The 20,667-nt window shown below is 43.3% G+C and overlaps 1 protein-coding gene across 1 annotated transcript in view; it reads right to left on the bottom strand.

Annotated features, from left to right (window-relative positions):
• Window positions 1-20,667, bottom strand: part of LOC135049264 (amine oxidase [flavin-containing] A-like) — a 148,339-nt gene that overhangs the window by 15,080 nt on the left and 112,592 nt on the right. Inside the window, exons 9-11 of the mRNA XM_063955624.1 lie at window positions 7,570-7,627; window positions 3,778-3,875; window positions 687-798 (exon numbers count right to left, since the gene is read on the bottom strand). Of these exons, the coding sequence (XP_063811694.1) occupies window positions 687-798; window positions 3,778-3,875; window positions 7,570-7,627 (268 nt within the window). The remainder of the gene's footprint in view (window positions 1-686; window positions 799-3,777; window positions 3,876-7,569; window positions 7,628-20,667) is intronic.

Below are 20,667 nucleotides of genomic sequence, written 5' to 3'. Positions count from 1 at the left end.
ATGTCTTATTTTAGCAGCCCCCCTCCAAAAAAAAAAAAAAAAGCAACAGGTTGTGGAAGAGCAACTATAAATCTTTTCATGCTGTCACTCACTGTCAATCTCACTTTGGAGATAGTACTCTCAATCAATGGGATGCTGTCCACTAAACACTGCTTAACCAAAGTGTTGCTCCCCCAGTGTAGAAACCGCATTACACGTGGAGCTCCACTGTTCAGAAATATCTACTGCCTGAGACTGCTGCTTTGAAGAATGCCAAGGAAGCATTGTGCCATCTGTGCAAAATCCTGTCCTTCCCTTTGAATTTATACATTATATTTTTGTTACCTGAAATTCCAAGTTAATTTTTCACTATACCCTTTATTCTAATATTTTATTTAAATCAGAGCAGCTCATAGTACAGAGGGTTCATGTATCCACCAAACTGCACACACAATATTAAAGACTCAGGGGGGAGCACACCATTACTGGACCTGGGACACTGCATACTGGACACCATCTTTAACTCTACAGCTTGTAGATTAAGGAATGGGTTTGGATCCTGGCATGTGTGTCCACTTATCACAACGTCAGCTTGGACAACTTGGGTCTAAGGTTAATGTCAGTGTTGACTTGCCGGTAGTTCAGCACTGTGTTATGTACACTACTCCAATCTGCATACAACACACATCACATGCTTTTCTCTTTACCTCTCTGGCTGCTCTTTCCCCAGCTTCTATTGCCCCTTCCATGTATCCACTCCATGATGTGGCTGTCTCCGTGCCAGCAAAGTATAGTTTTCCAACAGGCTTTCGGATCACACTGTACAAGAATAAATATAAGTTCAGCCCTGGAATTGGTATTTGTTATGATATTAATACAAATGCTTTCATTATTTCATAATGCACTAACAAGAAGAAATCCTAGTTATTTCACAGTTCAAGGCGACTAAGGAGCTATTGTGCCCATTACTTTCTGGAAATTACTCCTGGAGAAATCATCTGCAATGAAGGAAAATCCTGTACTTACCGTGTTACCCTGGCAGCTTTGATACCGGAGAATTTATGTATTAATACAACCACACTGGAGATTTTTTTACTCATCTGAGATGCTGACATTTTATAAAAAATTTTTTGAGAATTATACCATAGGGGTAAAAAGAAGTCTTATTGCAAAAATTCATATTATGGACTTTTAAAAATCTATGGGGTATATTTACTAAGGTCCCGATTTTGACCGAGATGACGTTTTTTCTTCAAAGTGACATCTCGGGAATTTACTAAACTCAAATCACGGCAGTGATGAGGGCATTCGTAATATTTTGGAAGTCCTAGGAAAAATTTACGAATCAATACACAATCGGTCAAATACGCCTGCAATTTGGTAGAAATCGGTCATTTACTAAAAAGTGCAAATCACAAACACTGCCGACAATAGCCAAACACTGCCGTGCTGAAATACAATTCGTGAAAAAGTGCTAAAAAAAAACAGACCTGCTTTTTTTCCCCGTGTTTGGATAGGCATGCACGGATCCATGAGATCCGTGCATGTTTTTCAGTGGGAAGGGGTGGGAAAGTGTTAATTTTTTAAGAAAAAAATTGCGTGGGGTCCCCCCTTTCTAAGCAAAACCAGCCTCGGGCTCTTTGAGGTTACTTTCGGTCAACCGCTGACCACAAAGTTCCCACCATTGGTTACAATGGAGCGCATAGGCGCTACATTGTAACACTGCCTTGTGCTGCCTGTCATACACTACAGGAGCACACAGCCAATCAGGAGGGTGCCACAATGTGGCGTTCCCTGATTGGCTGATGGAACCCTCTTAGACATAAGTCAGAGGGGGTTTCTGGCATTCGGGGAAAGGGGTCCCATGTGAAAACATGGGGCCCCTTTCAGTGCGAGGTCGGGTGTCCGTTTTGTTATTTTGCAAAGTACCTGGATTACAAATGGATTAAAAGAGGAGCCATCTACCCTGGATTTTGTGAGTATAATTTTTTCAACAGGTACACCATGGATTCTACATGGAGAAGAGGACCGACCCTCGTGTGAACATAGGTAAGTATGTGTATATGGAGGTATGGATGTATGTATTAAAGTTATACTTTCAAGGTGTGTGTCTTATGTTTTTATTGGGGTATTTTTTTAGTAGTAGTACTACAGGTACCAGCGGGCCCGGTTTTCCTCCGCATGCTGGTACTTGTGGTTCTCCAAGTACCAGCTTGCGGGGGAGGCTTGCTGGGACTTGTAGTACTGCTACTAAAAACAATATTCATTTTTTGACAAAAAGGCTATCAGCCTCCCATCCGCAGCCCTTGGATGGAGGGGACAGCCTCGGGCTTCACCCCTGGCCCTTGGGTGGCTGGAGGGGGGGACCCCTTGATTGAAGGGGTCCCCACTCCTCCAGGGTACCCCGGCCAGGGGTGACTAGTTGGTTATGTAATGCCAGGGCCGCAGGGACCTAGATAAAAGTGTCCCCCGGCTGTGGCATTATGTATCTGGCTAGTGGAGCCCGGTGCTGGTTTCAGAAATACAGGGGAACCCTACGCTTTTTGTCCCCCGTATTTTTGGAACCAGGACCAGGCGCAGAGCCCGGTGCTGGTTGTTTAAATATGGGGGAACCCCTGACATTTTTTCCCCCATATTTTTTCAACCAGGACCGGCTCAAAGAGCCCGAGGCTGGTTTGGCTTAGGAGGGGGGACCCCACGCAATTTTTTTTTATTTTAACACTGATTTCATTTTTTTAAAAGGTGCACAATGAAGCCCAGCATGGATCTCTCAGATCCGGCCGAGATTCATTGTATTAAAGTCGGCAGTGTTTTACAAGTCACTCACGTAAAACACTGCCAAAAAAACCGAATGACATCGACATCGGTAAATCCGAAAATGCAGAATACGACAGCTTAGTAAATTAGTCGTAATAAATTCAAAAAGTTGCAACTTTACACTTTCGATGTCATTCGTGATTGATCTTTTACCTCAGACGGGAAAATACGAATTTTAGTAAATATACCCCTATATATGATTACATAGAATTACTAAAACACCAATATTTTCTACTTTATTTATATATAACTCTGAGGGGATTATTTAGATGAAAAAGGCTGCTAGGGAATAGAAGGTGTCACAATTCAACCGCATTAACTATGTTACTTGATACTTATGTGCTCTATCCAGCTAATAACTGTAAACCAGTGGTTCCCAAACTTTTTGGAATTACGGTGCCCTAGAGTATCATAATTTTTTTCATGGCACCCCTAGGCCAAAAGTTTCTTATTGAGAAATATAAAAAGAAATATTAAATTAAGTAAATTGTGCTTACATGTCATCCTTAGGTTCAGTTACATGGTGAAGGACAAGGTTTGCTCTGTTTGTCCACATATTTAATGATTGACAGCAAACAGCACTGGTTTTGCCTATTACAGTACATTAACCAAAAATAATTTGAATTTGTCCTGGACCAGCAATCCAAGGCACCCCTGCAAGTGTCATGAGGCATCCCAGGGTGCCACGGCACACAGTTTGAGAACCACTGCTGTAATGTATTTTCTGTGTGTACTGTTGTTTATAACAATTGTCAAATACTCATTGAAACTGCACCTCCACTCGCTATACAGTCTCTTCTCAACCAAGTACAACAAGGAGAGGGGCCACGCGGAGATGCAAATGTACATTATTGCCCCAATACACACACAGCGTATCTAGTACAAAACATGCTATAGAAAACTGCAGCATGACATTTACTAGATAGCACAGACTACAAAATACTGAATGTGCTTTAACTATAGATTGTTTTCAGTATGTACCTTCCAAATTGTGTCATGATTCCTGGAGGAAAATACGCTGTGTAACATCCACCTGAGTATTGTTCTTTACACCAGTCCTTCTCCTCATAATGCACGGGCTATTAAAGCAATGGTTAATTTGTGTTCAAAAGAGAAGCAACTAAGTGTACAATACTTTCACCTTTCTTTACATCATATCTGCACAATAGTACAATACTTATAGGTAGAAATTTACAATACAGAAGAACAGTAACGAAAGTGACAAAAGACACCAATGTTGTTTGCGGTGCTGCAAGTCGTATAAAAACAGTAACATACATGATACATTTTGTTGTTTCCCTTTAAAATGAGTTGATTTATATGAGGGATGTCTCACCAATAAGGCAAGTATCAATACTGTCACTTACAGTAGCAGCAATCTATATAATTAGAACCTACAGAATGACAGAGCTATCAAACTGGTTATAATAGTGGACATAGCGGAGCGGATGCACAATTTGAAGTTATTTGTGTGTATGCTGGTCCCAAATTGTATGCTGGTGGGGAGGGGGAGTCTATTTAGAATGTTATGCAGATTACATATATCTTGCATTGCGTCTGACCCCTGGGCCTAATTCAAACCTGATTGCTGCTGTGCGTTTTTGCACAGCAGCCGATCAGGTCTGGCCGGCGCATGCCAGTCAGCCGACGGCTGTCTCAGCACTGTGATCGCCTCTGGCTGATTGACAGGCAGAGGCGGTCGCTGGGTGGGAGGAGGCGGTTTAGGGAGAGCGGTCCAGGCAATGCAGGCGTACCCGGACCGTTGGGGGGACAGGCTGCAGCGGCTGCATGAAATCACACGCAGCCACTGCGACCCTCACAGCAATGAGTAGCTCCTGCCAGCGCACAGGAGCTGCACTGGCAGGGAGCTACTCCTAAAGTACAAAAGCATCGCCGCTGTGCAATGCTTTTGCATTTGTGCGGGGGGTTGGGCCTGACATGCTGGGCGTACTAGCCCTTTGCTGGTCGTTCCCCCGCATGTCTGTGTGACTGATCGTAGATGTACTAAATTTAGCACATCTACGATCAGGTCAGAATTAGGCCCGCTATGTGTACACTTGGTTTGGCACTAGTCTTTGTCACCAGTTCACATCATACCTGCCTACTCGGCCGGGAGGCTCATGAAAATCGTGTGAAGTGGGCAATACAGCTGGCTGATGATACGATTCATGTTGAATTATGTAATTTGATGTCTGACACATCCCGCCCCCTGCAAAGCCAAGCTGGCTGCTACCTCCTGTAGGGGGCAAACTAAAGGTCATATGCACACTTACACCTACCATATAATAGGTGCAAACGATGCCTCCAAATAGGTGTATACTCACTTACATCTAACTCTGCATAGACCGCTGTTTCGTCAACATACCATCACTGATCTTTGCACGTGTAGAATGCCCCATTACAGCCCAGTTACGCCCCTTTAGTCTTAAGTGTATTTGCAATTAAAATGTGTACAACTGCATTGCCCGTACTTGCGTGCACTACGGCCAAGACAATCTCTGCCAACAGGAGTATGCTAATATCCTCAGGGTGTACAGGCTAAAACTGCATTATTAATAACATAAATCATTTTACATCTGCAATTGCCGGCAGCCGGGATCGACTGCTCATATGTGCAGCACATATGATGAGCTGATGCGATGTACCACCCGGGGGGCCATACACCGCATAGTATTCGCACACAAAACCTGCACAATGCACGGGTCAATATCGTGTATGTGTACATGATATCGACCTAGTGCATGGCCAGCATAAGATTGCACAGTACAGTTAATTATACACTGTACATGGTAATTGTCTATCTGCACATCAGAGATGCATGAGAATTACAATTTGGCAAGTGAAACCTCACACAGTACATTGTAATATGAACAATACATCACAGAGCCTACAAATAATTTGGCCCACCTCCCTCAGGTGGGCCAAAGTAAAGTTATGAGACAAGGTTGTCATTATGTAAAGTGAATAAAAGCAAAATGTGCGGACATGGTCAGTCTGACGTCTCACAAGTTGCTGTACAACAGTAACTTGTGAGTCTGACATCAGTTCATCAGACTGTCATATTTTTTCAGTTTAAAAATTAAACCCACTCTCACTTGCTTTAATGGTACTGATACAGCAGCAGCAACTGTATAGTGCAAACAGAGTGAACGGAGTCTCTCAGTGAACTCCACTGAGTGGAGTGGAGTGCAGGGCAGGCAGGTGCACGTCATTGACATGCCATAACTGCAGCACGTGGCTTGCTTGGCAATGCTGCGCTCAGGGTTCGTACGGGCATGGTAGCTCCTGTACTCTTGGATTTTTGCACCGGGGATGGTCATGAGATTGTGCCATCGCATCTGGCCATACACTAGGATGACCAGCATCCGATCTGATTCCTGTCACAAATTCCCATTGATTCCCCTGGGAACTCTGGACACACAATTTATGTTTTTTGGACACACAATGTGCATATGATGAAGCATATGATCCATCGAGCGATCATATGCCTCATACAAAGCACGTGATCACCTTGAAAAAAATGCCACTCAAAATGAGGCTGATCTAATATTCCATGGAACGATGCATTGCATGTGTATTAAACATGGTACGATGTGCATACGATTACGACGGATAATATGGGCTGCACAAATGATCAGAGGATGCAAAATTCGACCTAAGGGACCACGCATTGCATCCTAATCGTACTAAAAACATGCACAATGTGCACACGATGCATCGAACGACGCAGCAAAATCGTACATTCATACATGATATCGACCTAGTGTATGGGCAGCATTAGAGAGGAGGAGCCAGATGCATTATTAATACTGCCGATTATGGTGCTGGTTGCGGGCCACTTCTTTGTGGCCAAACTAATGGTCAAATGTGCCGGTATGCGGTGGTATGATATACTTCGACTTGCACTGACTCTGAAGTATCTGACTGAAGTTGAACTCAGTCTATGCAGAGAGCGGCTGTACAGTGGGGGAGTGGCTTGAATTCTGCATGTGTGACTCACACAGCCACACACTCCTGAGCCCTGCCACCCACCTGTATAACACTGCATTCCACTGTAACGTCTGCTTCTCTTAGGGCTGGTGCTCTGGGTGGCCAGACAACCTTTGACTACCACTGCTGCTCCTGGCTCCCACGGGTTTGGCACTGAACGGAAACCTACTCCCCTCCTTCTGTGCCACCGTCCCATTCCCCCTCCCCCCCTCCCAACTCACTTGACTACCGCTACTGCTGCTGCTCCTGGCTCCCACAGGGTTGCTACTGGATGGAACATTAAAGGGTTCGATGTTTCACACTAAGTAGTACTATAAGTGCAGTAACATAGGGTGAGAGCTCCGCTTCCCCCGTAAACACCTCTGCTAATGTAAATGTTATGGTTGAGGGGCATCAACAATACTGCTAAACCACCTTAATAGCATTATTAGACCTTGGAGATTATTCCACCATGGAGTGCCAAAACACCCATTTTTCAGGGCAATAGGGCTTTTCATCCTTTGATAAATATTCCCCATACACCCTTCTAACATCAATGAGAAAGAAAAATTGATTGACTAATACAAAACAAGCTGGTTTATTGAGGAGTTTGTTTTCATTAGTCAAAAACTATTTATTGATAACAAGAATATGAGGTAGCACTGATTATGTCCAGCATACCCTAATATGATTCATTTACATCAGGGTGGATATAGTAGATTATTATTATTATTATTATTATTATTATTATTATTATTTTGCAAAACTAATTTAAAGTTCATAAATACTACAATAATTACTTACATGTAATGCATCTTCTGTTCCCATGACTTTGGCATAGTATTCACATATTTTTCTTTTTCTGTTAACATTGGTCAGAGGATAACATTAATTTGTAGAAGTTGAAATCTAACACTAACTCTTTTCACCTTAAGTAGTAATATAAAAGAGAGAACATGAGCGAGCTACTGTAGCTAGCTACAGGCTTTGCATGTAAATAGCTGGCAGCTGCACATATGATTGAAATACTTTGTCTTTTCGCTCAGCAAATATACATATAGAATATTTACAGTCATTTATATATACTGTAGTATGCAGAGAGAATTCATAGAATTAGATTTTTACCATCAATAAAGAGCACATGGATATTATCTGTTAGTTAATTTTTTTAGACTGTTTATATATTTTTTTCATTGACAGATTTGTGTTCCTTGCCAACTTTTTCCAATTTTTTAATATTTATAAGGAGCTGAGAGTTTAATTATATTTATAATAATTGGTTTTCCAAAAATATATATATATATTTTTACTAACCAAAAAAATTGTAATATTGTATTTATTAGAAACAGTTGAATGGAGGGTTATACAGAATTTTAAAATATATTGAATCTTGAATATTTTCCCAGTTAAAAAATAAATATATTTTTGCAAAGGTGAAGAACAATAGAAGAAATGGTAGCTCGTAGCATAGGCAGAAAGTTAAAAGGTATTGCGGGAAATTCCAAGTTGATCGCAGCAGGAATATTGTTAGTAGTTGGGCAAAACCATATGCACTGCAGGGGAGGCAGATATATGACATTTGCAGAGAGTTAGATTTGGGTGTGGTGAGTTCAATCTGCAATCTAAATTGCAGTGTAAAAATAAAGCAGCCAGTATTTACCCTGCACAGAAACAAAACAACCCACCCAAATCTAACTCTCTCTGCAAATGTTATATCTGCCCCCCCTGCAGTGCACATGGTTTTCCTCGATATAGCAATAGCAGACACAAAAAGACAGGGACCTGTGGCGCTACTTGATATCTAAAAATTCAATAACACTAGTGCATAGTATTTTATAACATGTTTATTCTGAGCAGCGTATTAAGACAATAAAAGATCGGTAGTTAAATAAGCATTATAAAAAGGGGAGAGACGACAGTGTCTCTGTATCAGGGTTGTGGCTTGGTAATCACCCCACAGCACCTGTCTACAATTGTAAGGACTCGCTATTGACACACTTAGTTGCTCTGCGCTAATTAGTATAGCGTACGAGTACCAGTAATGATGTCGGTATATGGCAGAGGGGGTGGTGGATTTAAGAATTAGAACACATATCACAGGTTCATAAAGCCATATGTAAATCATTTAAAACACGTAAAAATGTAGCAGTCACTTGACAATATATAATTGATATAGGTATATGTATAAGCAAAAGTCACTTAATAAAAGTCTCCCATTGGGGGAGGGGGCCCTGTGTGCAGAGTCCAATGAGAGAGCGCGCTCTCTCTCCTTTTTGCGGCAAAGGGTTTTTTCCTCTGTGGGTCCAGATATTGTTAAAATAAGTCTCTTTAGGTCCGGTATTTAATGTAAGAGTCTTTCACTTACGTGTCTTCGTCCCGCTCGGGACTCCTGATATTTCTCCTTGAGCGGCGTGTCAGAGCTTCTCCCCGGGATTGCAATGTTGCTGCAGGCGCCTGCAAGTAGTGACTGACACTCAATGCATCCCAAAGTCCCTGACGAAGCCCGGCATTCTGAAGCCGAGTGAAACGCGTTGGACACACCCCCTCACATCCGCCCCCAACCCGGAGAACCCGACCTCCTGGAAAACGCTGGCCGTTAGCACAGAGAGGACCGAGAAAAAAGCACTGCAGGCGCATGCAGCAACATCGCGATCCCGGGGAGAAGCTCTGACACGCCGCTCAAAGAGAAACATCAGGAGTCCCGAGCGGGACGAAGACACGTAAGTGAAAGACTCTTACATTAAATACCAGACCTAAAGAGACTTATTTTAACAATATCCGGACCCACAGAGGAAAAAACCCTTTGCCGCAAAAAGGAGAGAGAGCGCGCTCTCTCATTGGACTCTGCACACAGGGCCCCCTCCCCCAATGGGAGACTTTTATTAAGTGACTTTTGCTTATACATGTACCTATATCAATTATATACTGTCAAGTGACTGCTACATTTTTACATGTATTAAATGATTTACATATGGCTTTATGAACCTGTGATATGTGTTCTAATTCTTAAATCCACCACCCCTCTGCCATATACCGACATCATTACTGGTACTCGTACGCTATACTAATTAGCGCAGAGCAACTAAGTGTGTCAATAGCGAGTCCTAACAATTGTAGACAGGTGCTGTGGGGTGATTACCAAGCCACAACCCTGATACAGAGACACTGTCGTCTCTCCCCTTTTTATAATGCTTATTTAACTACCGATCTTTTATTGTCTTAATACGCTGCTCAGAATAAACATGTTATAAAATACTATGCACTAGTGTTATTGAATTTTTAGATATCAAGTAGCGCCTCAGGTCCCTGTCTTTTTGTGTCTGCTAGTGCACATGGTTTTGCCCAACTGCTAAAAAATTTCCTGCTGCGATCAACTTGGAATTACCCCCATTGTGTACTTTTTATTTTTAATCTATTTATTGTAATGTGTGTAAATTGAATAATAAGACAATCTTAGTTGAATCTTAGTGTTATATAGGAATATGATATTAAGCAACTTATTAACTTTCAGACTACTAGTAATCTTTTATTTGACTGTCAATGTGGTTTCAAATACATGTACTGTATTTTAAAGTTATGCATAAAGGGGCATATGAGGAATAATAATACAAGTACAAAATCATTCTTTTTCATGTGTTTCAATATTAAATATAATGCAATACCTTCTTTTCAACTTTTATGTCTATTGAACATATCACGCTGTGAGAAAGAAAGGGTAAATCCAGATAAAAACTTTCAGGAAGTGAAATGGACTGGATTTACAAGATTTGGTACAATACAATTGCCACTCATGTCTTTAATAAAGCTTTTGAATCCACCCTTCTACTAACAGAACTAATTTCCTCCATTTAAATTTGATAGAGAAAGTTGTATAGACCAGTTTAAACATACAGATGGAGCCTTCGTTATCTTTGCTGGCTGAGGCGTTAGTCATGATCAGGCATACGCAGAGTGCCTTGGCGCAAGAAGGCTTGCCTAGTCGTAGGGAGGCGCACAGAGCGTTTAGCGGTACCTTTGAGTGTAATATCTGCAATCATCCACCAGATGTCGCTTTTCAAAATCACCATTGCGCATGCGTGTGGTCTCCATTAAAATACAATACTGAACTACAGCGTAAGAACTACTTTACTGGTGCATCTCATTACGCTACAATATGCTACAGTATGTCGTAAAGTATATTACAGTATATACAGTACAGACACAAATAGTACAGTATATACAGACGCAAACAAACGTGATAAAGCCACAGTATAGTCCATTGAGGTTAGGAATATGTGAGCGTCCAAGTCCCGCAGACAAATAACAAATAAAAATAGCAGTGTATACAAACGCAAACGAACATGTCACAGGTAAGGTCTATTGATCTATATTATTATAGATATAAATATAGTTATACTTATATTACTATACAAGAGAGCGCAAGATAATAAGCCAATAGAAACAATTTATTAAAATATTAAAATTATTAATCATATAAAAACAACAATGTTGCTAAATATATAGAGCATAATAGTCCACTGACCATCACTGGTAATCTGTCAATAAAACCATATTGTCCCATATGATTTGAGATGAAATGTCCAATTATTTCTAAGGACAAAGATTGAATATTGGTATATGAAGTATCCCACTTCAGACTCTATATTGAAAAGCAGAAACACAGTGATTTGAAGGTACCTCTGCAAAAAATGTGTGATCACATATGCATGCTTGTTGTACTTATTTGAAAGCTGCCTGAAAGGAGTATAGCTTTAAAGTCTCCTAGCCAGCGTCCTGCTTCTCTTTTCAACCCCCACACACACATCCGTCCAGACGGCTGAACGCTCACAGCAATTGAAATGATGATGCAGAAGCCGTATCCTATGGCACAAGGAAAACCGGACAGTGCGGGAGCAGCAGTGTAGAGACGATGGCAGGTCCCAAGTGTGACAGTGTGCGGACGTTGGCAGGTCCCGGGGGGGAAGCAGACGTGGCTCAATTGCAGCGGAGACGATCGGCTGTGCACCTGAAATCAGGTGTGCAGAGGCGGTCAGGAACGTGGAAAATGTAGCTCCAGCCCTAATTAACACATTTCTCCGACCTAAGGGCAGTCTGTTTCATCAGAATAGGCCTATTCTGATGAAACCGACTGCCCTTAGGTCAGAGAAACGCGTTAATTAGGTCTGGAGCTACATTTTCCACGTTCCTGACCACCTCTGCACACCTGATTTCAGGTGCACAGCCGATCGTCTCCGCTGCAATTGAGCCACATCTGCTTCCCCTCCGGGACCTGCCAACGTCTGCACACTGTCACACTTGGGACCTGCCATCGTCTCTACACTGCTGCTCCCGCACTGTCCGGTTTTCCTTGTGCCATAGGATATGGCTTCTGCATCATCATTTCAATTGCGGTGAGCGTTCAGCCGTCTGGACGGATGTGTGTGTGTGGGGGTTGAAAAGAGAAGCAGGACGCTGGCTAGGAGACTTTAAAGCTATACTCCTTTCAGGCGGCTTTCAAATAAGTACAGCAAGCATGCATATGTGATCACACATTTTTTGCAGAGGTACCTTCAAATCACTGTGTTTCTGCTTTTCAATATAGAGTCTGAAGTGGGATACTTCATATACCAATATTCAATCTTTGTCCGTAAGAAATAATTGGACATTTCATCTCAAATCATATGGTACAATTTGGTTTTATTGACAGATTACCAGTGATGGTCAGTGGACTATTATGCTCTATATTTTTAGCAACATTGTTGTTTTTATATGATTAATAATTTTAATATTTTAATAAATTGTTTCTATTGACTTATTATCTTGCGCTCTCTTGTATAGTAATATAAGTATAACTATATTTATATCTATAATAATATATATTGTTTATTTGGGTGATTATAGATACCCCGCATGGGAGCTGCAGTTTATATGAAACTATACTAGTGTGAATTTTTATAATTTGGTTATAACTTCACCATAGCGCCTGTATTGATTTTGCTTTATTAGTAATATCAATATTATTTGTACATATTGATGTTAGGTATATGTGAGCGTCCAAATCCCATAGTATTAAGTATAATGGGGAGAGATGAAAGCTCCTCCCTATGTTTCTGGATGGCAACTCACCATGCTTAGAATCTCTGCACAGTATTTTCTATTTGAGTACTAAATAGCACGAACAGCTTGTAACATACTCTGCTGTAAAGACTACAGCTGCAAGTGTTATCTTTCTAAGTATAATGGGGAGAGATGAAAGCTCCTCCCTGAGTTCCTGCATGTCAAATCACCATGCTTAGCATCTTTGCACATTATTTTCTATTTGAGTACTAAATAGCACGAACAGCTTGTAACGTACTCTGCTGTAAAGGCTACAGCGGCAAGTGTTATCCTTCTAAGTATAATGGGGACAGATAAAAGCTTCTCCCTAAGTTCCTGGATGCCAAAACACAGAGCTTAGCATCTCTGTACAGTACTTTCTATCTAGCCAGAAACCCCGCACCCTGTGCAAGCTGGGCGGACAACTGGAGGGGACCCAACACACGGTTGCTTGCTGCTTCCCTTTGCGGTGTCACATAAACTAGTAGTTGATCTGCCCCGAAAGCCAAAAGTCTCCTCTTTTGTATAGTACTGGTCTCGAGTCTCTGGGACACCCAGAATTGGAGATATCAGTATGCAAAGTGGACCCATTTTCCCATAGACTATAATGGGCCTGTTAATTCAGACGCACAATGGGTTCTGACGCTTGCCGTTAGCCTTGTGGGGGTCACAGAAACTTGGGGTTGGTATCTCCTGGTAGCTAATCGTCTCCCCTTTCATACAACCAGTTCTGAACCGATTTGACCCCCAGAACCAGACATATTGAGCTTTAAGCCCATTTTAGTTGAATTTAATAGCTCACATAAACCGAACGTCAATGTACCATTGCTTTAACACGTTCGTTTGTGTCTGTATACACTATTTTTATTTATTGATTTATTGGTTTCTTTTTTTGGGTCCTGACAGAGAATTAATATTTTTGACAGCTCCTCTGAACTCCGCTGGTTAATCCCCACCTCCCCCCTCACCCTTGCCTCTTCCCTGAGAGACTGATGTTTTCAGACAAAGAGGCTAGTTTACAGTCAATAAATTGCCAACACAGTTCTGTATGTAAATGAAAGGCTACTATATAAATGAAGATATTACAGTCGCTTTAGTTGGGGGAAAGGACTAGAGAGGGCCAGAGTGAATGTACATTAAACAGTACACTGTGCTATGGATTTGCATGTCAGACGCCCCGATAGTTAGTTATGGAATCAGGTCTTTGCATGTGTGCATAATTCTATTGAATGTAAGGTTCTAAAATATGATAAATATGAATGAAATATATGAATGCCATGACGGGACTTTGACGCTCATATGCAGAACATGGTATTTAGCCACCACCTCCCCCATCCCCATTCCACTTCCCCCCTGGGAGCCTGCTCATTTCATAGACAGAGGGAGGTCAGGTTACAATAAATGTACAACACAGCATAGTTTGTAAATGAAGATCAGATAGAGAACTACAGTCGCTTTGATAGAGACACAATCTCTTGTGTAAATGGTAACAGTGATCCCTTCTCATACAGTACAATACACAGAATCTCTAACGTTGATGAACTACAGTACAGTGCTGTGTTGCTCGAACAGTTAGTTGCGTCAGGATACACTATATTTATTGATATGTCTACGGGACCTACTGCCGCTGTGTATTTTAGCTAGGGTATTGAGACGCTCCTTCAGCATTGCCCTGACTCTTGCAAAACTGATGCCGTCGCTGGAACCATAGCTGTGGGCTTCCAAAAGGTGCAGAGTCACGGGCGGCAGCCACTTTGACAACTTGCTATGCAACTTGCTATGTCTGGTTTATCGTAATGTGCATAGAGCTCACTTATCCCTATTGTTCCTGTGTAATATGACTAGTGTATTGAGACGCTCCTTCAGCATTGCCCTGCTCTTGCAAAACTAATGCCATCGCTGGCTCCATAGCTGAAGGCTTACATAACAGAAAATTAATAAAGTGTCAGGAAAAAACAAACATGCACTTGCACTGTGGGAATCAAACCCGGGACTCTTAGCATGGGAAGCGGCACACTTCACCACTCGGGCACGACGTCTCATGATAAATAGACAAGCTCATGTGTAAATATACTGTAAGCAGTGATCCCTCCCCACTGGTGTTTGTGTATGCCGTTACAGGATTTGGACGCTCATACTGCAGAACACGGTGCAGACTTTTATGTCAATGAACTCCATTATTGCTCTTACACATTAGTTGCGTCTGTGTACAATTGCTTTGTCTACGGGACTTGGACGCTCACATACAGTAACATGGCAATGGATAAGTGTTTTAACATGTTCATTTGCATCTGTATAAATGTTTTTTTTATTTTTTTATAGACTCTCTGTCTGGCCAATGGTCTGTGTGTACAGCATACAGTACATTAACATTACAGTCGTCACTAACCATTTGCCAGAGCTTGTAGATCAACCCACCACTATTCGCACTAAAGTACCGGATTAGTGGAGCATTAGCCACCCTGTGGTGGAGATGTGTATTGTATGTTGAGTATGTAGTTGTGCCTCAACGCGCCTGTCCATGCATAAACTCAGCAACCTAAGCTATCGCCTAGGTGCGACTAAACCTCCATTTAGGTGGAGAAATAGCAAAGATAAGGGAGGCTACATCTGTACTTCACATTTTCATATTATATACTTACTGTATAATATATATATATATATATATATATATAGTGACAAGGATCACAAACACGGGGACTCAGATGAACACTTTCGGTGATTATTTTGAACAGCAAGTTAAATCCATATGCAGTCCGTATTACAGACAGTAGCATACAGGCACACTCAGCATAGCACTCTTGATAGGCTCCAGTGGCCCCTAGTCTAGCCCACACAACCCGGCCTATCACTTGGGTAGCTATTCCACCATCAAGAGCAAGGTGACTCTGCCCTGGAAACCCTTATATCAGGAAATCCCAGGTGCTGCTGATCACACACCTGGGATTCTGCTACTACTTCCAAAACCTGGTCTGGATCCTCCACATTACTTTCACATGGAAATATGATGTCCCTGCCACACTCCTCTTCCCTTAGCTTCAACCACCCTGGTGAAGCTACACTATTTTCCGGCGAGCTCTCTGCCTCGCCCACCCCTACTTGTGTCACTCGCCCAGGTACACAGACATCCACTAGCTTCCAGAGGTCACCCACCTCGCCTTCTTCCTCCTCCTCTAGCTTCACCATAGGGTTGCTTGAAGGAACAGGACCTACAAACCTCCTGGAAAGGACATCGGCATTGAGGTTCTGTTTCCCTGGACGATGCCTCACCTCAAACTTAAATGGCTACAAAGCCAAAAACCAACGGGTCACACGAGCATTCACCTCTTTCTTTGTATGCATCCACTTTAAGGGTGCATGGTCTGTGACCAACAAAAACTCTCGTCCCAATAAATAATACCTTAATGACTCAACTGTCCATTTAATGGCCAAGCACTCCTGCTCTACAGTTGAGTACCTGCGCTCCCTGGGCAATAATTTACAGCTAAGGTAGAGAGGATGGGCTTCTCCTCTCCATCTACCTCTTGGGATAGGACTGCTCCTAATCCTGTCCCAGAGGCATCCATTTGTAACACAAATTGCTTTTTAAAGTCAGGAGCTTGCAAGACAGGCTCAGTACACAAAGCTCATCTTAAATCATGCCAAGCAGTTTCCAGTGGTCTAGACCACGTTATCTTGTCTGGGAATTGTTTTTTAAGACATTCAGATTAGTGGAGCCGCTCTAGCGGCCAAATCTCGAATGAACCTACGATAATATCCGACCAAACCAAGAAATGTCCTAAGTTGTGATTTACATTTAGGTCTAGACCAGGTGAGGACTGCTTCTACCTTACTAGGCTCAGGTTTAACCTGTCCTCTGCCCACAATGTACCCCAAATACTTGGCCTCAACCATACTAATGGCACATTTCCCAGGGTTGGCGGTAAACCCGTGTGCCCGTAGAGACTGTAAAATGGCTTCTACCTTTGGTAGGTGTGACTCCCAGTCAGAGCTGAAAATAACAATGCCATCTAAATATGCAGTCACATATTTCCTGTGGGGCCGCAGCAACTTATTCATAGCTCTCTGGAAGGTTGCTGGGGCACCATGTAAACCAAATGGGAGCATTTTATATTGGAATAAGCCTTCTGGGGTAGAGAAGGCTGTTTTTGCCTTAGCAGCTTCTGTTAACGTAATCTGCCAATAACCTTTTGTCAAATCAAGTGTAGTAAGATACTGACTGTTGGCTACATTTTCTACCAACTCATCAACCCGGGACATAGGGTAAGAATCAAACCAGGACACTTGATTTAATTTACGGAACTCATTGCAGAACCGTAAGATGGATTCCTCTATAACCCCTAGGCGTAACATCTCTTCCACCTCCTGCTTTACTGCTGTCTGTTTCGCTTTGGGTATGCGATATGGCCTCTGTTTAATGACCACCCCGGGTGGAGTCACAACATCATGTTGGATGATCTGTGTCTTTCCCGGAATGGCAGAAATCTTGGTAGTGTTTCGCCAAGTTCACCACTTCCCGTTTCTGTTCAGGAGTAAGCGTGACTTCAATCGGTACCTGGCATTCTGAAATCTTTTTAGCTACCAAAGTGGGCTGACTGGCAATTACCTTCCAGGGTTTTAACAGGTTTACATAGTAGACTTGTACCTCCCTCCTTCTACCCTACTGTCGGACCCTGCAATTGACTGGTCCCACTGCCTCGATGATCTCATAGGGGCCCCGCCATTGTGCATACATCTTGCTTTCTGTGGTGGGTACCAGCATTAACACTTTGTCTCTCGGATTGACTGAGGTGACGTCATACATCTGTTTCTGACGTTGTTGGGCCCTTTCCATGTGTTTGTTCAGTAGTGGCGCAATCTGCCTTAGACGGCCGTATAACTGGGCCACAAACTGAACAACGTTAGGGTCCTGGCATGGTTGTTCTTCCCACCCTTCTTTTAAGAGATCTAGAATCCCTCTGGGTTGTCTCCCAAAGAGGAGCTCAAAGGGACTAACCCCTAGAGGATTGGGGAACCACTCTGACCGTAAACATCAAGTAAGGTAGGAGCAGATCCCAATCTTGTTTTTCTTGTGACACTGCCCTCTTTATCATTTGCTTAAGGGTTTTATTAAATCTTTCTACCAGGCCATCTGTCTGTGGGTGGTACACCGAGTTGGTAATCCTGTTTATGTTTAACAACCAACATAAATCTTTCATGAGTTTAGACACAAAAGGTGTACCTTGGTCCGTTAAAACCTCTTTTGGTATTCTTAAGCGGGTATACATGGTTAGTAGTTCTCTGGCAATAGTGCCAGATTTCATATTGCACAGGGGTATAGCCTCTGGGTACCTGGTGGCATAATCAGCTACCACCAATATGTATTGGTGCCCTCGAGCAGATTTTTCCACTGGCCCTATCAGATCCATACCAATCCGCTCAAAAAGTACGGAAATGATAGGGAGGGGTACCAGTGGAGCTCTAAACTCTGGCCGTGGGGCTGTCCTCTGGCAGACTGGGCATGCCTGACAATACCTCTTAACGGAAGCATAGATGCTGGGCTAAAAGAACCTTAACTGGATGTGTTGGAGTGTTTTCTCCTCCCCTAGATGGCCACCCCACAAATGTGTATGGGCAGCTTCGAATACCAAGAACTCCAGTTTTCGGGGAACCAAGAGCTGATCTACCTTTTTCCCTTGTAAAGTAGCGACGCAATATAGCAAATCATTTTTCAAAACAAAATATGGTACACCCTCTGATGGTAAAGCATCAGCCACCCTGCCGTTAACTGCTTTAACAGTCTCAAAGGCGTGTACCAAATTGCTGTCATCGCGTTGATCTCTCCCAAAGTCCTGCAGTGATATCTTCTCCCCAACTGGGTTCCAATGGGCCTCGGACTCAGTCTCTTGGGGTGGTTTGGGACCAGCAGCCTCTCTCCCGGATGCTAAACTTTGGTAGTCTCTGGCTTCTGAGTTATTTCGGTGGTTGATGGTTTGTTGGTAGCATGCCAGGTAATCAGCTCCTGCAGCAATGGAAAGTCCCAGCCCAGGATCAGCGGATACGTGTGTCTGGAGGTCACCACCGCTACCACCTTTAATGACCGACCTTGAATGGTCAATGGTAAGTAGACATGTGGGCACTCCTCCACATCGCCATGGACGCACAACACCCTGACAGGAGGCTGGACCTTGTCAGCTCCCAGAGGAACCACGTTTGCAGCTACAATGGTGAGCTCACTGCCGGTATCTACCAGGGCCCAAATCTCCCGGTTTTCCACCTGTACCTGCACCCGGAACAAGGAGGACTCTGCTTGGGATACCCCCCACGCTGCCATGCTGACCAACGGCTGAGCCGTTTTTCCTGCACTGCAATCCATCGGCTCACCCTGTTTCGAGCAGTCCCGCCACACATGACCAGGCTCACCGCAGTCAAAGCACACCAAGGGAGGCAGAGACTTTGGTTTAACTACTGGGACCTGAGTTCTGGGTTTAGATTGTGGCCCGTATCCTGACCTGGCTTTTTTCAGCTTTCCCAGCGTCAGGTGCTGCTCAATCACCACTGTCAACTCCTCAAATGTCTGGGGGTCAGCCTGAAGGGCCCACTGCTGCACCGAGCGGTCTAACACCCGCATAGCCTGGTCCAGTGCGATTACCTCCACAATCTGTACTGCAGAGTTTTTATCCGGCTGCAACCAGGCCCTTGCCAGTCGGGCTAGTTTGGCCAGCTGAATCCTGGGAGGCTCAGAGCCCTCCAGCCGCCAGTCATGGAATTCCTGGGCTTTGCTTGGCCCTGTCACTCCAACCCTATCCAGTATAGCCTTCTTCAGGTTCAGACCAGGATAGGAGCGTGCCTCAGCCACAGTCATGTCCACATACGCCCGCTGTGCCTCCCTTGTTAAACAGGGAGCCAGCCTGTCAGACCAATCCTCCGCAGGCCATCCAAACTGCGTGGCCGTGCGCTCAAACGTGCAAAGGAATGCTTCTATATCATCCGCTGGGGTGAGCTTTATTAGCCTTTCCCACTCTGGCTCAGATTTTTTAAGCGCTTTTAACTCATCACACATTTGAATTTGAGTTTGATGTCTTTCAGCCTGGGTTCGTTGCCCCTCATGTAACATCTGAATCTGGGTTTGTTGCCTCTCATGTAACATTTGAATCTGGGTTTGTTGCCCAGCTGCAAGTTCAGCAAATTGTTTTAGTAACTCCTCCATATTGCCCTGCGTAGCCCCTTTAAGGACAAATCTCTGAGGTTTAATATTATGGGCCAGGCTTATCAAACAGTCCAAGCTGACACCCGCCTGTTTTGCTGGCTATTTAACACATAACAGCAGCCTGCCTATAATGCTATGGCCCTTTAAGGCAGCCACTTGCACTGCATAACCAGAGAGGAAGAAAATAAAATAAAAAAACTTGCAGTTTAAACACCGGTATGCTTACCAACAGTTTCTGCTGTACACCGTGTCCTTGCTCGCATTCTCCACCACTTGTGACAAGGATCAAAAACATGGGGACTCAGATGAACACTTTCGGTGTTTATTTTGAACAGCAGGTCACCACATAGCAAGTTAAATCCATATGCTGTCGGTATTACAGGCAGTAGCATACAGGCACTCTCAGCATAGCAGACTCTTGATAGGCTCCAGTGGTCCCTAGTCTAACCCACACAACCCGGCCTATCACTTGGGTAGCTATTCCACCATCAAGAGCATGGTGACTCTGCCCTGGAAACCCTTATATCAGGAAATCCCAGGTGCTGCTGATCACACACCTGGGATTCTGTCACTGCTTCCAAAACCTGGTCTGGATCCTCTACATTACTTTCACATGTAAAAATGCTGTATATGCCACA

This window comes from Pseudophryne corroboree, chromosome 2 (genome assembly GCF_028390025.1).
Source record: "Pseudophryne corroboree isolate aPseCor3 chromosome 2, aPseCor3.hap2, whole genome shotgun sequence".
Lineage (NCBI taxonomy): Eukaryota > Metazoa > Chordata > Amphibia > Anura > Myobatrachidae > Pseudophryne > Pseudophryne corroboree.
This window is presented reverse-complemented; position numbering and strand designations above follow the sequence as displayed.